A 21700-nucleotide genomic window follows, 5' to 3' on the forward strand; every position below is an offset into this window, starting at 1 on the left:
TTTGCAATGTAATAGGTCTTGCATTTACGAGAGTTTAAGCTATTGTCATTTACAATGACAATAGCTCAAACCGTGTAAATGTGAAACCTATTTCACTTCAAAGAAGCAGCGGCCATTGTCTGGGGCTGCTTGAGAGTGAAAGCGCATGGAGAGGAAAGCACATCGAGCCTGCAGTAGGAAAAACTCATTAAAGAAAATAGTGCTTAGGGATTAAATAAGACATACCATGTCGCAACAGAAGTAAAAGGGCCAGTCGCCATGGGATATATGCAGACAAGACGGTACCAAGGAGGGACTAACAAGCTTAATAACCACTCGGAAGCCAGCGTTTACGAAGCACAATGACACAAGCCAATTAAAAATCTAGGCGGAGAGTGGGTGGGCTTGAAAGCCATACTCCACTACTGCATGACTCGCAGCAGCACATGCGTTGCACATGCTTGCCCTTAAAACGGCCCAGCACACCTAAAAACAGACCCACAAACTGCCAAAAAAGCAGCCCTCAAACTTTTAGATTTTTCTTTCGGTCGCTGCCAGATTCCCTATAGACCAGACTGAGCCTGGAAGGGAAGGAAAGCAAAACAGATTTAAAGAGGAACTCTAAATGTGAATGAACTCTTGCAGACGAGGAGTCCTTTAATGAAAGAAGTTGTGAGACAACTTCTTCCTTCTAACTGACTCTATTTAAAATAGCCTATCCCGGAAGTGCTGACCTGGCTGCTCCTGCTGTCAGACTGGTAAGCCACCTGTATCTGACCGGTTCCCTTCTCCAGTTCTGCCTCCATAGGCCAGGTCTCCACCTTCCCCATAAGGTCTATTCTGATCTTTGCCTCACTACTGCCTTCTGTTTCCCTTTGGTCCTGTTCTTACTACTCTCATCCTTTTACTTCACTGGCTTCAGTTTCAAGTTCCTGATGCCAACCACCAAACTGCAAACCTATATTGTATGCTTTGGGATATGTAGCACAAGGATGGTACTGTTTCAGTTGGCAAAAAAGGCTTGCACTGTTCAAGGTATTTCCTTTGGTGATGGCCCTATCAGAAGGTACAATTACAAAGCTGCAGTTCTCGGGGTACCTTGAGGAACATGTGTGATGTACTTCTTAAGCCGTATTTATTTGACTTGGAGGAATAAGATGCAACTTTGCTACTGTCTAAAAGTAGAGGTCAGAATACATTGTTTTTGTTACTTGGGTCACAATATTAGACAGTGCTTCGATAGACACGCCTTAGGTGATACTCTTCGGATGTGAGAACAAGGTAAAGGTGGAAAGCATTGGAAGTGTTTTTGGATGTTCAGATGGTGGGTGACAGTTTCATGTTCCCACACACTGTTGGTTTTCTGTTGATGTCTAGCAGCCTTTCACTTTCCAACAGAAGGGCAGTGCCACGGTTGTGCTTGTCTTCTAAACCACAAGAGCATTCAATGATGTAGCTCCGTTCTCATAATTTATTTGAATATATAGGTAAAGTGGTCATGTATCACAGGCTACAGACAGCAGATGCTCTTCTCTAGGGTGGCATTTATAAGAGGTTTGCTGGATTTTCCATAGGTGTGACACTTCAGCGATGAGATAATGGTCTTACGGTGTTTAAAAACCCTTCAGTAAAGATTTGCCTCACTGGGCTGTGTTGAGACCTGTCAGCGCGGATTCCAAACCTGCCTGGCAGTCACTTGTGAGCTCAGCCCTATTGCCAGTCCCCATACGGTCATGGATTAGATGCATCTTCTTTCAAGGCCTCTTGTTCATACCTGAAATGCCTATAAGGAATGTTCTAGCTTTAGCCTCTAAGCGTGATAAATAGCCGCGAGCTTGCCACATCACATTTTTCACAGAAATTCGAGCCATCTGTTTTATTAGTGCACTTTTATATAAAATAAATTTTATTTAAATGCAAGATGCACATAAATGTACAAAAAGTAAAGGAAAAAATGAAATATTAGCATGCTGCAGGCTACATGCCTCACACTATCCTAAGACTACAGTATATCTTTTAGGATCATCACTAAATGAAAATCACCAGAATTCTGTTCTGATCAGAGGCACGCAGGGCCATATTTACCATTATTTCATGCAAAGCAACTCAGCAAGACAGTGAAACGGAGAGAGCAGGATTGTGCCATATCTATCAACCATTCTGATGCATTCCCAGGTCTACCAGTATTGATAAATCTGGGAATGCTTCAGAATGCATGGGTGGATGCATGGGAACACCCACGCTCCACCCATGGAAAGCCTCCCTAGGGCAGATTGACGCAATTTAGCGAATTGTGCTTCCTTGCATTGCTCCAGATTTATGAAGCCATGCAAGGTGGCATTGCGTGGCTTGGTAAATCTCATCTAGGGTTTGCATTGCCTTGCGTGGCGCAAGGGTGACACAAAACTTTGATAAATATGGCCTGCAGTGCCACAGAGTGGAAAAGTATATTGCACACTTGACGCCACAAACCGATATTAACAACATACATAAACACAATGAACCGCCCAAGCAAACAATAGAATGTATTAAAACAAAGCTCTATATAAACACTGAATATAGTGGATATACACTTAAACACATCATTTCATCTCATAAACATGTAATACAGTATAAACGATATATGATATTATACGATATATATATATAATTTGAAGATAACACAGACAAATTTGGAATGCAGCCACCTATAGACATCTTTCTTTTAGTAGTACAGAGTTTTAAATTAATATTTGTCGGTTCTTGCATTCATAACTGAGTTAGAGTTTTAGAGTTTTTTCTAAGAAGTGCTGTTGCAAGTATTCTTGTGTGGAGTGTTAGTTTGCTTCTGGCCCTCAAACTCTGGCGAATGGGCCACAATTGGTTCTTGTGGGTCCAATATGCTGCCCTCATCAGTCTAAGTCTTACTTTTAGCATGCCCAAAACCAGCCCGAGCTCAGAAATACCAGTCACCTGCCGACCTGTGGACTGGGTGTAGACTTACAGTTGCTACAGTCACATATATTTTCTTTAAAAACCCATACATGATGACAGATTATCTCAATAAATGGAAAGAATAATTTTGCCATTTTCATTTTGTAGTGTTTAGAATTTTTGTTACAAGCACACAGCAAACCTGAAAGAAGAAAATCTGTAGCCTCCCCATTACATATTTTTATTGCAATAATTGGGGCATTCTAATAGTTACACATAAACTTCCAGAAAAAGTCCTTTAGGTCAATAATGCATGTACCCCACCCCACCCTATTACCAAAGTCTTTTTTTTTCTAGGACTGAGTTTTATTTTGCGGATCCTCGTAGGTGAGATTGAAGTTTATAAAATGTCCGCCGTTGTAATGTTCCACACATTATAACACAAGCTTGGATTTCTTTGGCGAGAATACTGAATGAACCCTTCTCTATTCCTGTGCTGGGCCGCCCTCCCCGAATAAGTGGCTTATTACAACCATAATTATAGCTCTGGGAAGCAAATTACCATCATTAAGGGCAGTGGGTAGGAACTCTTGAGATCTGAGGTGTGGGAACTTGTCGGACAACTCTCGGTGGATGTCATGCCAGCAACAATAAAGCCGCACTATGTTGGTGGGTGTGTGAGACAAGCGCTTTCTAAACATAAGGGGAAATGGCTTTTTCCGCAGTTATAAGTCCCTGCCAGATTGAGTAATAAAAAAAAAATCTGCAACTCGCTGTCCGTCTGCAAAAACGAGCATTGTGACTTTGAAGACCGACTAATATTTTAATAGCAGCAAAAGAGCGACGTTGTTTGTTTAATATGATATATATACCCCATTCTATGGAAATGCGAGTGGTTTAATCCTTGTGTTCCCACAGTCTGCCCATCCCGCAATCCTGATTCCTCAAACTGCCAAAGCAATGGGGCTCAGGCTGACTCTCAAACCCAATCCACATGGGGCAGCGACATGGTCAGATATATATATATATAATATATATATATATATATATATATATATATAAAACATAGCGGACCACGGCTCCGGACCCCTGGGGCCATGTGGAAGTGGCAGTTCCACTATTGAGAGACTTTTAATGCATGACGGTGCTGTTTCGTTCCTCCATGTAACCCACTAAGGGGAATGAATTACATGCACGTATTTCTACAGCACCCACTGTGGAAACAACGAACTACCTTACCCAGAAGGCAACTTACCCACGGAACTACAAGGCGGGACACTGAAGGTTAGTTCAATCAGCTGACGTGCATGGCCAGTGAGCAAGGGCGTGCTGCCCGAAACCGGTATGGCAATCTGTGTTGGGGGAAAGAACATTGTCGATCCCTGCTCCCTGAAATCAAAGGAGAAACTTCCACTTGTGTGGCATCTCGCATTGGGCAACTTGGTTTTGGAATATATATATATATATATATATATATATATATATATATATATATATATATATATATATATATATACATATATATATATATATTGTGTAATATTCTATTTTTCACCATTTACTGCCTCTACTTGGTTGGTAAATGTTCATCCTTTTGGAGGTATAAGCAAAATGTGACCATCCATTGAGCATGCACCAGTGATATATATCTGTAAATTATTGTGATCATTGTAAAATGGCAGATAATTCATTGCAAGAAAAAAAACAGCAAAAATTATACAAGTGTCATTTTGGCGAATGTGCAGTGGACACTCACCACCCCGCTCCTCCCGAAGTTAGAGAATATTGAGAGGAAATAGGTAGAAAGCAGAACAACTGGGGAGTTGATGTTGTATGATGAAAGAAATTAAGAAAAACACTGCAAAGAGTAGAAAAAGCACCGGCATCAGTAAAAGAAAGACCACAGTGTGCAAAACAAATACTTTGAAAAAACAGTGGGTGTAGTAGTACACCCAAAGTAATGGGAAAACAAATGTGGGGCAAAAGATAGGGAAACAGTCAGTAAAATGTTAATACAAAAGGAGGAACATAAAGGATAAGTCCTAATGAAGTTACAGGGTCAAATAAAGTTTTTGAGTACATCCTAGACTTCTCTGGCTAAATGCAATAAATACCCAGGTCAGATACTTAGTGTGGGTATTTTTTACATCTAGTTCTGCGTCTTTTCAGAGTTTTATCTGGCATTACTGCCATTAGAACGTAATGTGGTCGATTGGGTGCCTGCGCAGGCCCAGGCTTCTGCCTCAATAACACTAATATTCTTTTTTTATGCAAATAGTAGGATTTGTTGACAAAATCAGAAGTATGCCTCTAAATTTTCTCAAAGCAGTAGCAACAACTGTAGTAATTGTACAACTTTTTATTTTTGTGTTAGGAGAGAAAGTGTTGGCAATTGAAACATGGCAATACTGTCCTTAAAAAAGGATAGTTTGTTTATTTAATTTTAAACAAAATAAGAATGTTCTCAAAGCCAGAAAATGCTGATGGTTTGGTAAATTTAAGTAGTTCTTTCATAAAATACATGTTTAACTTTCTAAACTTTAGAAAGTCATGAAGCTTGCCAAAATCGGATGCTTCCATCTCTGTAAGGGTTGCACTCCTAACTGTTCAAAAATGTGAAACATCTTTTTCTAAGAATTGCAAAAACATTCTGTGTGACTGTTAAAAAACGGGATTAGAATGGAAAATGTTTCGACCCGACAGATGTAAAGAAAAACCACAGCTATTTAAATGCACTTTCCATTTGAGAGTGTTTCAAGAATGGCTGTTAATCCTATGATTGTGCAAATGTAGAGAAAAGAGGGTTATTACAGAATCCCCATAGCATTAACTTGTAAAGGGATTAAACCTGAAGTGTCTTTCTTAGATGGGTTTGCAGTGCTCAACAACAGTGATCTTCAAACATGTTTTTTTCCCTAAAAGTAAACATCCCTTTATTAGCAGAATAGTCCACATTTTAATGTTAAAGGCTTTTGAGAGTTACCGATGATGGATTTTGGTGTCTTCTGGAAGGGAATGTGCCTTGATTTTTAAAGTTTGAGCATCATTTTCCTTTTCTCGTGCCAAAGTATTTTGTGGAACCTGAAAAACATAATCTGAAATGTTGGAGTTATGGTTGCAACATACAAAATATGCACCTATGTATGTCCATGGAACAGCAGTGGTGGTTTACACTTTGTAGTTATGATGTAGCTGCACTTTTGATTGAAAATACATTTTTTTATTTGGCTGTAACTTTGGCTCCCGTGGACCATTTGGTTAAGGGAAGTTATTATAAAGCAAAACCTAAAATAACTGAAATTCGGAAGTTGTGACTTGAAGCAGGCAAAACCGAAGTGCTATGCTAATGAATTCACAAATAACACCATAACATTTTAATATTGAAATCACTGAAGGGACTGGGACTCATCAGAGAATATCTCCTAATTATTGGAAGTATTAACAGTTTCATGTTAAGAATGGAAGTGTTAGCAGTTTCCTGTTTAGAATGGAAGTTTTAGCAGTTTCATGTTAAGAATGGAAGTGTTAGCAGTTTCCTGTTTAGAATGGAAGTTTTAGCAGTTTCATGTTAAGAATGGAAGTGTTAGCAGTTTCCTGTTAAGAATGCATCACTGTCTGCACCTTACTGTCAGTGGAGTGATGTTTTCTCCATACTGCAATCACAGCAACATTTAGGGTTTTTGAGAGACAGGCAATTGGTCTATCTATCAACTCCCAATCTTCTCTACATTGTTGGCAAGTATTGATTTCTTTGTATTATTTTAATGATATCCACTTTTCAGATGAAGGATGGCACAGTTAATGTGAGGCTGGGCTTGACGTAGGTTCTCGTTAGTCCATAAATCTACATACAATTTTATAGATTTTTGGTTATTTATATAATGTCCTTGCAGTTGCAGGCAGTTTACAGCACATTTTAAAATGTATTTTCAATATGCATTTTGGAAGAACTACACAGGTTAGCCCATTTCAAGTTGGGAATTGTATTTGCCATGAAAATGTGTGTGGCTTCCCATATCTCCTGTGTTTCGTACCTTTCAAGGCTGGAACTTTTGAGCACAACACCAATAACTAGAGTGGGCTTTGGGTCTGCCCATTGCTTACCTTTGGTTGGTTTTCTAGCCAAACTCACTTGCTCGCTTCTTGTTCAACGGCTTTCCTTTCTCTTCTTGTGTTTACCCCTACCCTTGAGCATTGCTTTGTTGCCAGTCCTTTTGAGTGAATGACTTATGTCGTTCCATGGCTGACAATACGGAGCTATATATTAATTTTTTTCTTCATGAGTGTATGTGTGTTTTATTGCTGTTTTTCTTCTGTGTGCTTCTTTTTCTCTTTCATCCGCACCCGTGATCACTGTGTTGTTCCACCCGTGGATTGCTTACTCATCTGATTTTTGTTGCGCTATTTTTTTAATTGACCCGAGCTCCTCAACTTCCCTGCCTCTCCATGACCATTGTTGCTCTCCACTGCTCAGTGACAAGGGGTTGCTCCACCACAATCCTTCATTGCTCCCCTGCCCTTCCACCGCCCCATTTTTTTCTATTTTTTTCCTTTTTCAGTGTGCTCAGTAGTTGCAATTTGCTACTCGTTTGCTCTTTTGTTTACTTTGCAGTGTCACACATTTTTTATATTTTTTAATTTACAGCTCCGAGAGTGATGTCCACCATCTTGAAACCGCATATTACATTGCAATATATATATATATATATATATATATATATATATATATATATATATATATATATATATATATATATATATATATATATATATATATATATATAATACCTGCAGCATCTTGACAGGGCATGTGCATCATGGTGACTCAGGCATGCATGTACGTCATCATGTAGGGAACAGCCAAATTGTTTTTGGTGTTTTTTGGGGCGGGGCGGGGGCGGCTTGCCAATGCTGTTTTGCGTTGGCATAAACCTTTTTTTGCTGTTGCTGTTCAGCGTCTACAACACGCACTGGCAAAGTCAAAAGTCTTTGAAAGGTGACACATTGGCTTTGCCCGTGGCTGTTTAACTGAGTACAGGCATGTTCAAAACATCAACTCCTGTTTTGAATAAACTGAAAAGATGCTAATGTTAGAACTAATATGCGTAGCATTGAGTAGAAAAACACATTTCACAACTTGTCGTTTGCTTTTTTGAAGGAACATTTTTTTTTTTTTTTACTTTTTAGTGGAAAAAAGATCGGTTTAAAACCGCAAACCTTGTGCTTTGTTAACGTAACCATCGTTGATGCAAAATCAGCCATTACATTTGTTATGTTGTTTCTAAAACAATAGAACTGTGGCTTGCGCAAGAGTATATATTTAAACACTAAAAGTAATCTGAACTGCGAAAAAAGCAAGTTCTTATGGTCTTTTACATCTCTTCATTTATTGCACAGACTTTGCTGTTACAACACCATGTACTTATTTGCATTACCTAAGACCTTCGTATAATGGACTTAATGGGGAAGGAGAGAATTTGTGATTCTAAATACCTAAATTCATAAATAAACTAAAAAAATAAAATGACTCATTTTGCCTTACACTGGGGACTTGGTGCCACCATGTGGCAAGACTAGATATTGCTCATCAAATTCTCAAAGTCCTACTCTTTGTTTCTTAGGGCCAAATGTATGAAAGGTTTGTCCATTCTCGGTCTATGGGAAAATGTGTTCATACATAAGGCCCTTAGTGCACAGCTACACAACCACTCCAAATGAAGCACTTTTCAGGACAGCATAGAGCAGTAGAATAGAAAACAATTGAAAGAGCAAAACTGGAATAAAATAAATGTGGAGGTGAAATAAAAAAAAGTCTTAAACTGACCGCAGAGGTTCACACCTGATTTTTCTGGTCGCAATATGAAGCAGATAAAAAAAAAAAAGGGAAGAATGAAGAACCTTCAGCAGTCCAAGGAAGGTCAACCTGGGGAATGAAGGAGAGGACTACTAGCAAATTAGAGTGGTAGCCGTTCATGTAGAGAGCTACTCTTTCAATATAATACAACTTTATAGGTCATCAATGTTAACTTGTGTCAGCAGATGCAAAACCGTCAGAGGTTGCAAGCACAGGCCCCATAGAACATCCAAGCATCTAAGAAGGTTCTTCATGTTAACAACTATGTCCTGCACCTGCACCTAATCCTAACTGAAACATGGCTAAATGAGTCATCATGCCTATCCTCGACATACTGGTTCCCCCAACCATGACATCACCTAACTAGACAGACCCGATAGACCAGGAGACGGTATTGTCTGCAGTCACCATAACAGTCTCTCAGTGCACCGCTCACCTTCACCGGATCTATTTTCATGTGAACACCTCTGCTTAGATATCACAAGTAAGAACAAACCAATCTGTTCAGTGCACACATTCTACCACCCGCCAGGCGATAACCTCACCTTCATTGAGCAATTCATGGATATCGTGACCACACATACTGGTCAGATAGAATACCCAAATATTCCTTGGTGATTTCAATCTCCATTGGAACTACCCTAACGACCCGGCAGTAAATAGCCTCAAAACATTCCTTTCGTACCTTGACCTTACCCAAATCTGCAATAGCCCCACACATGTCAACGGCTCAACCCTTGACTTGGTTATTGCCAACCCAGAGGCCCTTAAGCTTAACACAATCCTCCCATGTGATTGGTCTGATCATCATTCCATCACCTTCTTCATCAAGGAATCAGTTAAACTACGCTCAGCACAACCTATGAGACCTAAAATATGGAAGAGGAACCTAAAATACTCCCTCACAGACAGACCTATCCACATCCACCAGTGTCAGCCTCCTGCTCCCCCCGGAACACCTAACTGTTGTTCAAACTTTGACACAACATTACTTTAACTCTATGACCACGATATTAGATACAACCACGCCTCTACAACTGAAGAGGCTCTCCACATAAGACTCTAAACCTTGGTATGACGGTAGACTCGATGAGGACAGACGAGCCCTAAGACTAGTTGAACGGCGATGGTGGTCATCACCATCCATGGACCACCTCAAACTGCTCAGATCCAACAGAAACTCGAACTATAGAAAGATCAGACATTCAAAAGCAAACTTTTAAAAAAATCAGCTAGATCAAGCCAAGAACTGACCCAAAAAACTATTTGAACTAGTCAAAACTCAATCTATTGGGGTAGCTCACCCTCCCCAATCTGGAAAGTGCACTCCACCCAGCTGCGAAGAATTTGCCTCCTTCTCGAAAAAGACGGAACTCCTGAAAATGGACCTACTTAAGGCCTTAATAGCTCAAACTGACACTCAGAAGGACACGCCATCTCACACTCTAGCAACCCCAATCACTTGCACATCTAAGCTCGCCCTCAAAAATAAAGCCTCCTGGGCCTCCTTCACAATTTATAGTGAAGAAGTAATTCTAGAAGCACTCACGTCCTTGAACCCCTCCAAGGACTTCTCAGACCCCCTTCCTGCAAACTACTTCAAAGACCTCATACCGGTGCTACTGCCACTTTGGACAAAGATTATCAATGCCTCCCTACTCCAAGGAATTATTCCTGTAATTCTCAAATCGGGACAAGTTTCCCCCATCCTAAAAAAAACGACTGCGGACCCCACAAACTTAAATAACTACCAACCAATTTCCAACGTCCCAACTCTGGCTAAACTCCTAGAAAAATGCGTTCTCAGCCAGTTAGACAACCACGCGGGAGGGGGGGTCAATTTTTTTTAAAATGTTAAAACCTACCTTTTTCAAGGTCCTGCGTCTTCTCTACTCCTGCTCTCCTGCCTCAGACAAGAACAGGAAGCAGGCAGCTAGGCTCCCTACTCTCAGCCAATCAGAATTGTGTGATTGGTCGGGATGGCGCCCAGCCAGGGGCTAGTGGGGTGGGCATGTTCTCCATGCAGCCCAGGAGAAGGGCAGAGTGCGTATGACTGTTTTGTGCGGCCTGAGAGCTCCGACCAAACAGTCTTTGCACACATTAGGAGTGGGTTATCCACTCTTCCACTGCCCTGTTCGGAGAGCAGAGCAGGCCTGTCCACCCACCCCCCTGCAATGCGCAAAGCAGACATAAAATGGTAATAACTAAAGTTATTACCATTTTATATTTTGGCTTTCTCACACTGCGAGAAAGCAGTGGGGCGACACTCCTCCGCCCTAGTGGGGGAGCTGCCCCTCCTCAGGGCCTATAACCTAGTGCTGACTGTAGCATCATCACACCTTCTCATTAAAGAGGAGTCTGAAATTGTTCACTCCTAACACAGAGACTGACTGAATCGAATTGGTGAATGGAGGAGAAAGTCTTCAGTCTTCAGATCTAACTATTGGTACACCCAGCCACAGTGTTCAGCTTCACTAGCTTCCCGTCCATCAACCACTGGAAGACATTCAATAAGGCCAGGGATTGCAACCCTCTAGACTAGATCTGTTATAGACCAGGTCTGTGGTTTCAGCACAGAGACACACACTGCAGGCCACATCTCTGTGTATATGCATTAAAATGTAGTGAGGGGATCACTGTACCCTGAGGCTCCTGGTTTAACAAGACAGGGATCCCGACTGCCGATATGACATTTGCGACCAATACTCCGCCAACCTTGGCTTTCGGAAAGTGGCAGATATTCGCGAAGATTTGTTTTTCACAAGTGGGAGGAGATGAAAAAAATAGCTGGACCTGTCGAGGTTCTTGGACAAGAAATGTTTCGGGCAATACATTCTTCAGAATATTACTCGGGTTATCTGATCCTAATCCTAACGTCAGAGAGTGTGAAGTACACATTTTATATATAATCCATGTTCACTCCATCATCAGTGCTATATTCGATGTCTAATTGTTTTACAGCCTCTTTTCCTTTTGGCAGATGATTTAAATGTTTCCAGTTATATCCCACTCGTTAAACTTATGCTGTAAAGAGAGGTTCAGAAGATTTTAAAATGTTACATGAATGCGAGTTCAATCTCGCCCCAATTCTGAACGCAGTGTTAGAATATGGTACAGTACTCTATTCACATTCCTCGGCTGCTAGCCTCCTGCAAGCCGGCTTGCTGTAACTCAGACTCGTTTCATTTTTACATTTTGCTGCCCAAGACAACTTCTAAATGTTATTTTGGCTTCTCCGTGTTGGATGTTGCTCATGTGTTTATCATTCCCTCCCATTTGTCACCGCTAAATACCCAACTTGTATCTAGATAGCTCTCCAGACGGAAGGTCTAGTTTGTGGGTCACACATGTGCTGTATTGTGGGTGACACGTGTGCTGTACATGCTGATAACATAAGATAGAACATCTGCTTATAGGAAGCAGTGTCCTGGGCACTTATTCGTTTATTTGTTTTGCTACATTGATGGCAAGTTGAACAGTTCTCAGTTTCCATGTCTTCTATCCTCCCAAAAGAACGTAAAACTCACAAAAGAGAACAGTTGTAAGTTAGCTGCTCAGTTCTCAAAGGCTTGTACAGTCCCTGTGGTCTATGGGTGAAAGTTTAGAGTGTTATTGTGTAACAATTTAACTTCACACATTTTATGCAGATGCACCAATTGTCTTTCATTAAGAGTCAATGCATAGCTATATCGTAAAACCGAAATCAGATCCAGAATGCTTTGACCCAGGTTACACACCGAAACGTGTCTCCGCATTTCATCTGGAGAAATTTGCATGCAGACCTCAAATCAGAAAGAGCGCTGGTTGGGTGGGGCAGAAAGTAGAGGTGGGCAGCTAAAATAAAAACGTCCTGGGATCAAACCACATACATACGGTAATACAGTTCCCCCTGTTAGTTTTTTCACCCCTCAAAACTGCAGAACTCAGAATGCAGGGCTAAGTCGCATACTTTAGAAGGCAGACTCTGTCCTCGACATTCACTATAGCCTGGCAGTTGTTGACAGAGTCACGTACTTGGAAATCTTACCTTTTCTCTTCGATCACATAGGTGTAGCCCGACCTTCTGCCCCCTCCTTAGCAGTTGTTGGTACATGTGTTGCTACTTCTTCTGTACTTGCTTGTTTTGTTGCAGTTGTTATGCTTCTTATTTTTAATTTTTTTTTTTAGAGTTTTATATAGCGCGAACTAGACACGAGACATAGGGTATCAGAGCGCTTTACATGAGCATCAGTTTTGTTACATGAGGACACATTCATTTTTTTAGGCACGGGGAGATTAAGTGATTTTCCCAGAATCACAGGATGTTGAGCATCGTTGCCGAGACTCAACCCCGGTTCCCCAGCTTCGAGGTCGACCGCTCTAGCCGTAAGGCTACATCCTCTCCCCAAATATCTTATTATTTTATCTTATTGTTTGTGCATTTTCTGTTCTGTTGCTGGTATTGTTGTCACTTCTTCTGCAGCTTTCCTTCTGTTGTTGCTGCTGGTGTCATTGTCTCCACTGTTCAGCACCTATTGTTTGTCAGTTAACACTACTGCTGTTGTATTTGTTTCTATTGTTAGCACCATAGATCTCTTCCACACAGTGCTTTTGGGATTGTTGCTGCTACATCAGTTCTACTACCACAACTGCTCAGTCACAGGATACCACTCACCCCCATAGTGATAGTGCTCTACAGATCTGCATAACATATGTTCTTGTCAATCATGGGTCCAGGATGTACACCGGATACAACCTTTATTTATGAGTAAAGCTTGTGTTTTCTAACCTACAGGAGATCCAGAGTCTGCTTGTGAGCTGGAAGGGGCCAGATTTGTGCGCCTTTGGTGAGCTGGTGCTGGAGGGAACATTTCGTGTCCAGCGCATGAAGAAAGAGCGGGCGTTCTTCCTCTTCAGCAAGATGCTGCTGATCGCCAAGAAACGCGGGGAGCAGTTCGTCTATCAAACACACATCTTTGTAAGCTAAGTAAAGTGAAGCTCTGCATTCCGCCTGCCCCTACAGAAAATGTCGTTCAGGCGAAATCCCAACACTCTTTAAGTTAAATGCATGCTATCAACGACTCTAGTTTGGAATGTCACCGAGGGATTTTACATTCCTTCCAAAGTGCAGTCCGAATTATTATTGCGTAATACCATCCTTGCATCGTCAAGGGTCAATGTGTGTCCTACCTGTCCATGACCGAACACGATTAGTCCTTGTCCTGTGACTTGACCCCTTTGGGAGATTTCTCTTTTAGCCTTGTGCTTATAATGTATCCAGCATGCTGTTCCATATTCGTTATTTCTGTATAATTTCCTTCTAGAATGATATCTGACGAAAGAACTCCATTCTGAATTCTGATCGATAATTGTCTCCCATTAGCTTTGTGAGTGAAGGCAGTTTAGTCTCCCTTAGGAGCGATTCCATTTTGTTCAAGCCTTGCCAAGCACGGAAATCAAACTCTGGTGCCAACTTCCACCGATGCTGGCCATTGTCATCTGGAAACTGACCAAAAATGACATCACATTACCTTGCATTTCTAATCGTAAAGCTGCAGATGTTACTGTTTGTGCGTCCTCTTTGACGCGTGTGAGCGATTTTGGAGATGTTATGTTTTTGACCTAAGGCAAGTCTCAAGTCAATGGAATTCTGCATGGGCATTTCACAGTTTTACCAAATGACATAAAAATGCACCTCATTCTTGTGTCCCCTCCTGCAGTGTTGCAACCTTGTCCTGATTGAAAATGTGAAGGATTCTTTGAGTTTCAAAATTTCGGATCTCAGCATTCCTAAGCAGCAACAGGTTGTCCAGGTAAGGCCCTCGCTCAGCATAGGCCTGGTGTCTAAATGAAACCTGGGAAACTGTTAAGTACCATTTCCCTACTATATGCAACGGGGAATCATGTGCAAATGTTCTAGACGTGCTATCTCACAAATACGTTGGATCCAATGCCCTTCTTGTGTATACTTCTCAGCTTTGCTGCCCTGAAGATACAGTGGATGGTGGGTTCCATAAATATGCACTTCCCATTCAAGCTGCCCCACAGGATCAAGACCATCAGTGACCACCCAATCTGCATACATTCCACCCTAAAGATGCAAGATGTTCTGAGTCCAGCAGATCTGTACCCCCTGTGCCCCCACAGCCGGTCGCTCCTCACCCCTGCTCTGCCGCTGCTGGCCGCTTCCTGCTGCCTGCCTGACCACTGCTGCTGACGCCGATTCCGCTTCACCGCCGCTGCCCTTCGCCTCCCGGTAGGTGCTGCCTCCTGCTCCCTGCTGACCGCTGCCCCCCTTCTTTCCGCTCTCTCTCCACCGCCGCTGCCCCTGGGTAGCTTCCCTCGTTCTTTCCCGCCGCTGACCCCACTGACCCGCCTCCCCTCGCAGCCCATTGGCCACCCCGCTCCCGCCTCCCAGCTGACCCTCCCTCCCGGCTCCTTACTTATGACGCCCCCTGAGTGACCGCGCAGCGGACGTGTGCAGCGGGAGCGCCGATTGAGCGCCGAAGGTGCGCCAAAGGTAAGCCCGTCTGCGCCCGTCCGCGCCTGGACCGCGTCCAGCACCAGACCCCCTGGCCCCCGCGTCCGCCCCCCCCCCCCCGCAGGTCCTACGAGGCCGCCACACTCCACGCACTCAACACCGGCCGAACCCCCGGATGCTACCGAGCATCCCCGCGACGCACTCATGGACCCTTCATCTGCCGATCCTGCAACTTCTCCTGCCTCCGAACGTGCACCGCGCCCACCAAGACGGACAACTGCAACCACCTCAAGTGCATCCTGATCAACACCCGCTCCGTCCACAGACACGCCGTGGAACTCTGGAACCTCCTCGACACCGCATCTCCAGACGTCGCCTTCCTCACGGAAACCTGGATGAACGCCTCCTCAGCCCCCGTCATCGCCATCGCCATCCCGGACGGCTACAAGATCATCAGGAGGGATCGCATCAACCAGACCGGAGGAGGTATCGCCATCGTACACAAAAGCACCATTCGCATCTCGACTGACACCATCGACTCACTCAACGCCGCCGAGCACCTGCACTTCCAGATTCACACCGAACCCAAGACTACCCTCAGAGGCACCCTCATCTACAGACCCCCGGGACCGCGCACACAATTCTGCGAAGACATCACGGACTTCATCAGCCCACATGCCCTCCCATCCACCGACTTCATCCTCCTCGGGGACCTCAACTTCCACCTGGAGAACAACAAGGACCGCAACACCACTGCCCTGCTGGACAACCTCGCCAACCTCGGACTCAAGCAACTGGTCAACACCCCCACCCACTACACCGGCCACATGCTCGATCCCGTCTTCTCATCCAGCAAGCACATCACCTTCAGCCATTCCACCGGACTTCACTGGACTGACCACAGCTGCGTCCACTTCAGTTACAGAGAGAACACAGTCTACCACCACCCGAAGCCGGTTCCCCACAGAAACTGGAGCAAGATCACCGCCGACCAGCTCGCCACCTCCCTCAGCCAGAGCCCACCTGTCAGGACAACGGACCCCAACGCAGCAGCCCGCAACTTCACGCAGTGGCTGACCTCCTGTGCCGACGACCTCGCCCCACTGAAGAACCCACTCACCAGGCCCAGAAGCAAGAAGGCCCCCTGGTTCACCGAGGAACTCAAGGACTCCAAGAAGGCCTGCCGCATCCTCGAAGGCCTGGCTCCTCGACAAAACCACCGACAACATGACCGCCCTCAAACACGCCACCCGCAGACATCACCAGCTCATCCGCACCACCAAGAAGAAATCTCTGAAGGAACGACTGGACAACAACGCCCATGACAGCAAGGAGCTCTTCAACATCGTCAAGGAGTTCTCCAACCCCAGCACCGGCAACAACGACATCACTCCTTCACAGGACCTCTGCGACTCCCTCGCCTCGTACTTCCACCGCAAGATTGCCGACATCCACAACAGTTTCGGTGCTCCACCCCCGCACCCATCGGTCGAACCCGCGCACCCCGCCGCCACCCTCCAGACATGGACCGAGGTGACCACCGATGACACGGCCCGCATGATGAACACCATCCACTCCGGATCTCCGACCGACCCGTGTCCCCACCATATCTTCAACAAGGCAGACTCCACCATCGCACCCCACCTCCAAGACATCATCAACACCTCCTTCGACACAGCCACCTTCCCGTAGAGCTGGAAGCATGCCGAGCTCAGCGCCCTGCTGAAGAAACCAACAGCGGACCCGACCGACCTAAAGAACTTCCGCCCCATCTCGCTCCTTCCTTTCCCTGCCAAAGTCATCGAGAAGGTCGTCAACAAGCAACTGTCCGCCTTCCTCGAGACGAATGGATCCCTCGACCCATCGCAGTCCGGATTCAGAGCCAACCACAGCACCGAGACCGCCCTCATCGCAGCCACCGACGACATCCGAGCCCTGCTCGACAACAGAGAAACAGCGGCGCTCATCCTCCTGGACCTCTCCGCAGCATTTGACACCGTCTGCCACCGCACCCTAGTCCAACGCCTCAACGACACCGGCATCCAAGGGAAGGCTCTGGAATGGATCACCTCATACCTCGCCGGCAGAACACAGAGAGTACGCCTCCCTCCGTTCTGCTTCGAGGCCACCGAAGTCATCTGCGGCGTCCCACAAGGATCGTCGCTCAGCCCCACCCTCTTCAACGTCTACATGAAACCCCTCGCCGCCATCGCACGCCAACACAACCTCAACATCATCTCCTATGCCAACGACACCCAGCTCATCCTCTCCCTCACCAGAGACCCCGACACCGCCAAAGCCAGCCTACATGAAGGGATGAAAGACGTCACCGAATGGATGACCATCAGCTGCCTGAAACTGAACACAGACAAGACAGAAGTCCTCATCCTTGGACCATCACCCTCCGCATGGGACGACTCCTGGTGGCCCCCGGCCATAGGCACCGCACCCAAGCCAACGGACCACGCACGCAACTTGGGCTTCATCCTGGACTCCTCCCTATCGATGACCAGACAAGTCAACGCCGCCTCCTCATCATGCTTCCACACCCTCCGCATGCTCCGCAAGATCTTCCGATGGATCCCGACCGAAACCAGGAAGACGGTCACCCAGGCCCTCGTCACCAGCTGACTAGACTACGGAAACACCCTCTACGCCGGAACCACAGCCAAGCTTCAGAAAAGACTCCAGCGTATCCAGAACGCCTCCGTCCGACTCATCCTGGACGTCCCCCGACGCAGCCACATCTCGAGCCACCTGAGAGACCTGCACTGGCTCCCTGTCAACAAGAGAATCACGTTCAGACTCCTCACCCATGCACACAAATCCCTCCACGACCTGGGCCCAAGGTACCTCAACGACCGCCTTACCTTCGACACGCCCACCCGCCAGCTACGATCCGCGCACCTCGCCGCCGTTCCCCGCATCCAGAGAGCCACCGCCGGAGGAAGATCCTTCTCCTACCTGGCGGCTAAGACATGGAACTCCCTGCCCATCCGCCTGCGGTTGACCCAGGACCACCTCGCCTTCAGGAAACAGCTCAAGACCTGGCTGTTCGAGCAGTAGCAGACCCCCTCCCCCAAGCGCCTTGAGACCCTTCCGGGTGAGTAGTGCGCGATACAAATTCCTTGATTGATTGATTGATTGATTGATTGTACAGTGAATCCAGAAATGCTACCCACATACAGGCCCCAGCAAAATCACTCCTCTTGGGTCTATTCAGTTGTCAATTCATAAAGTATAAATCCAGGGCCGAAATGATCATGCTTCTTCTCATGCAAATGCAAAAACAACAGTTGATGGACAGAATGCAGAACAATGTCATACATTCACCCCAGTACAGAGATCTGGGCCTAAATCCATCGTTTTTTTGCTCACCATGCCATTCCAGTTTGAACCCAGCCATATGCAAATCAGTCTTGACCCTGTGCCTCATGGGAACAGTCCAGCCCGAACTGCCAAGCCAGGTCCTCCTTGGACTGGAAATAAGCATCCTAGTACCGGTTTCGGGGTTTCACCCCCGTTCAGCCAGAATAGCTTGATTTCAGTGGCATGGAGAGCACGGGACTCACGTCTGAGCATACCCGTCCCACTCAGGGTGACAAATGCAAAAACCACAGTTGATGGACAGAATGCAGAACAATGTCATACATTCACCCCAGTACAGAGATCTGGGCCTAAATCCATAGTTTTTTTGCTCACCATGCCATTCCAGTTTGAACCCAGCCATATGCAAATCAGTCTTGACCCTGTGCCTCATGGGAACAGTCCAGCCCGAACTGCCAAGCCAGGCCTTCCCTGGACTGGAAATAAGCATCCTAGGACCGGTTTCGGGGAGGACCTGGCTTGGCAGTTCGAGCTGGACTGTTCCCATGAGGCACAGGGTCAAAACTGATTTGCATATAGCCAGGTCTAAACTGGGGTGGCATAGTGAGCAAAAGAATGATGGATTTAACCCAGATCTCTTGACTGGGGGTGAATGTTTTGATTTGTTCTGCATTCCGTCCATCAATTGTGTGTCTTTTTCTTCACACGCAAGAGCCCTAAATTAAAAGGGAGTTAAAGTCCTGAACCATCCTGTTTTTCTAAGTTGTGAATCCCAAGAGGTATACGCAACGCAAACACTTAACTGGTCCATTGCAGAGATTTTTACCTTTGTGATCTAAGACCCCAACCAAGATGTTGCTCGCATGAATCAACATATAGATGCAGAAAATCCAAGCCAAATCAGACATTTAATTTATTTAGAGGTTTTCTATTTTGCAAACCATGTTGCCATCCTGTGGCAGTGAGTCTGTAGAACCATATGTTGTTGCTGTGTAAGTTCCTACATGTATGATCATGGTAAGAACAAGTCTGTGATTCATGTTCTGCGATGGTCTGATGTTAATCATGCTCAGGGAGGGTTTGCTATTAAGTCCATGATGATGAGCTGTTGAGTGGGAAGTGACCAACTGATGCTGATACAAGAGGGAAGGAGGATGTTGTGCTGATAATGCTTGCTTGACTCCTTTCTGCCTCATTTCGTGAGCTCAGTTCCTTGAGGCGAGTCGGAGTGGTCATCCGTAGTCACAATCCACGAACTGGGAAGCTTAAGACCCTGGAATCCGGTTTCAGAGCCTGGTGGGCCAGCATGGAGGCAACTAATAAAGTAGGCACTGGCAATGCCAATGTCTCCCTTATTGTGTTTGTGAATGGTTTTAGGTGAACTTGAAGATCTATATCTCCATGGTATGTATGTATGAAGTTAGCTATAGAAACCTATATAAACTTAATTTTTGATATTTTGTCCCTCAATATTCTGGTTCGGATATTGTGACCTGTCAATATTTTAGCTTCAATATTCCCAGCACCCACCATTTCAGGTAGATAGGAAAACACAGGTCAGCATGTGACTATCTCTGGTATTCCTGTTTGTGTCAGATAACCACAGCTTCTGCAATTGAAAGCCACCACTTATATTTCTGTGTGTGATTATTTTGTTATTTTTGCATATCACTCAACACATGTAGGACGCTTCAGAACAGTATCGAAAACTGAACATGATCCCAAACCTTTGAGGCCCTGGATGAAACAAGGCTCTCATGCCTCATTGTACAGTTTTGATGTATGACAAATATATACATTTGATATTATATATAACACCTGGGCTTTGTTCTTTAAAAAAATATTTTATTGACTAGAAACCAATACAAATGTTTAAGACTGACCTATGGAAATAAAAAAGGCCTTTAATTTTCTGCTAGTATAGTCTGGGTGGGGACATTGAAGGGTTCTTTGTCCAGCACAGTGTTTTAAATGAGGCTTAGGGCCACATGTACACATTTTAGGGGTTGTGATTTCCTAATTACGATTCTTTGCAAATCGCAATTAGGAAATCACAATTTCTAATGTATTAATCTCATTGAGTTTCATTTAGCAATTTCTAATGGAGTCGCGTTGACCTACCTCATGAATAGTAAGGAGATAGGTCGCAGTTGACAACCCACTAGGAATTGTTGCCATCACAGGGATGGTGGGCTGCTAACGTCAGTAGACCAACATGTCTGTGGTTGCTTTTTAATAAAGCAATATTTTTTTTAAAAATGGAACCCATTTTCCTTAAAGGAAAACTGGATCTGTTTCAAAAAAGTAAAATTAAATATTTAGGTTTTATTTTTTAAGAGCAGGCAGTGGTCCTACCACTGCCTGCTGTTAAAAACTATTTGTTTCTACATTCACAAAGGGGAAGGGGCCTACTGAGGACCCCAGTCCATTTGCAAATGGTTACCACCACCCTAAACGTGTCCATAAAAAATGAATGTTTCATTCATACATATCGCTCTGATTCGGTATTAGGAATGGATGCCTTAAACACACTGCTTCCAAATACCGAATTGCTAAACACAAATTGCGATTCGGTAGCATGTTGCTGAATCGCAATTTGTGTTTTGTACATATGTAAAGCATTTTTGTGATCCATTCCTACCCATTTCTTACTGCAAAAAAGCTTTTGTACATATGTCCCTTAGCCCTTATTAGTTTATTACAACTCTGTGAGTTGCCCCAGGGTGAGTGAGCCCCCTCTGGTAAGTAAGGCTATTGTGTTCTAGCCTTGTGCAGGGCCATCGTTAGGCTCACTGGAAGGATGCCCAAGTAGGGGTTTTCCTAGAGAATGTAGTTTAGACAGCGAAGCTGGGCAGGTCTTTTGATAGTGCTCTTCAGAAAAGACTGTCAGAACTATGCTGTTTAACCCCTTCATTAGGAAATAGTTTCTGTAAGATGCCCTGTTTGGCTTCAATTTCCCAACATTTTCTTGACAGTCTCTCTCATGACACTTGCGAGTATAGGACGTTTTTTCGCGTGCGTTTACAACGCATGCCATAACTACGCAGATGTTACAACGACCGCGTTGTTATTTCGCAGACCGTTACAACGTAAGTCGGAACAACGACTTGCTTTTAGGGGGCGCTAGATGTTGGAATAGTATAATTTACTATTCCAACTTCAGTCTG

General features: G+C 44.7%; 1 protein-coding gene across 1 annotated transcript in view; it reads left to right on the forward strand.

The window, feature by feature from the left end:
- LOC146797786 (uncharacterized) overlaps positions 1-21700 on the forward strand; it is a 420200-nt gene that overhangs the window by 292319 nt on the left and 106181 nt on the right. The window contains exons 9-10 of the mRNA XM_085624971.1: positions 13521-13703; positions 14446-14538. Coding sequence (XP_085481097.1) covers positions 13521-13703; positions 14446-14538 — 276 coding nt within the window. The remainder of the gene's footprint in view (positions 1-13520; positions 13704-14445; positions 14539-21700) is intronic.

The sequence above is a fragment of the Triturus cristatus genome, chromosome 9 (genome assembly GCF_964204655.1).
Source record: "Triturus cristatus chromosome 9, aTriCri1.1, whole genome shotgun sequence".
NCBI lineage: Eukaryota > Metazoa > Chordata > Amphibia > Caudata > Salamandridae > Triturus > Triturus cristatus.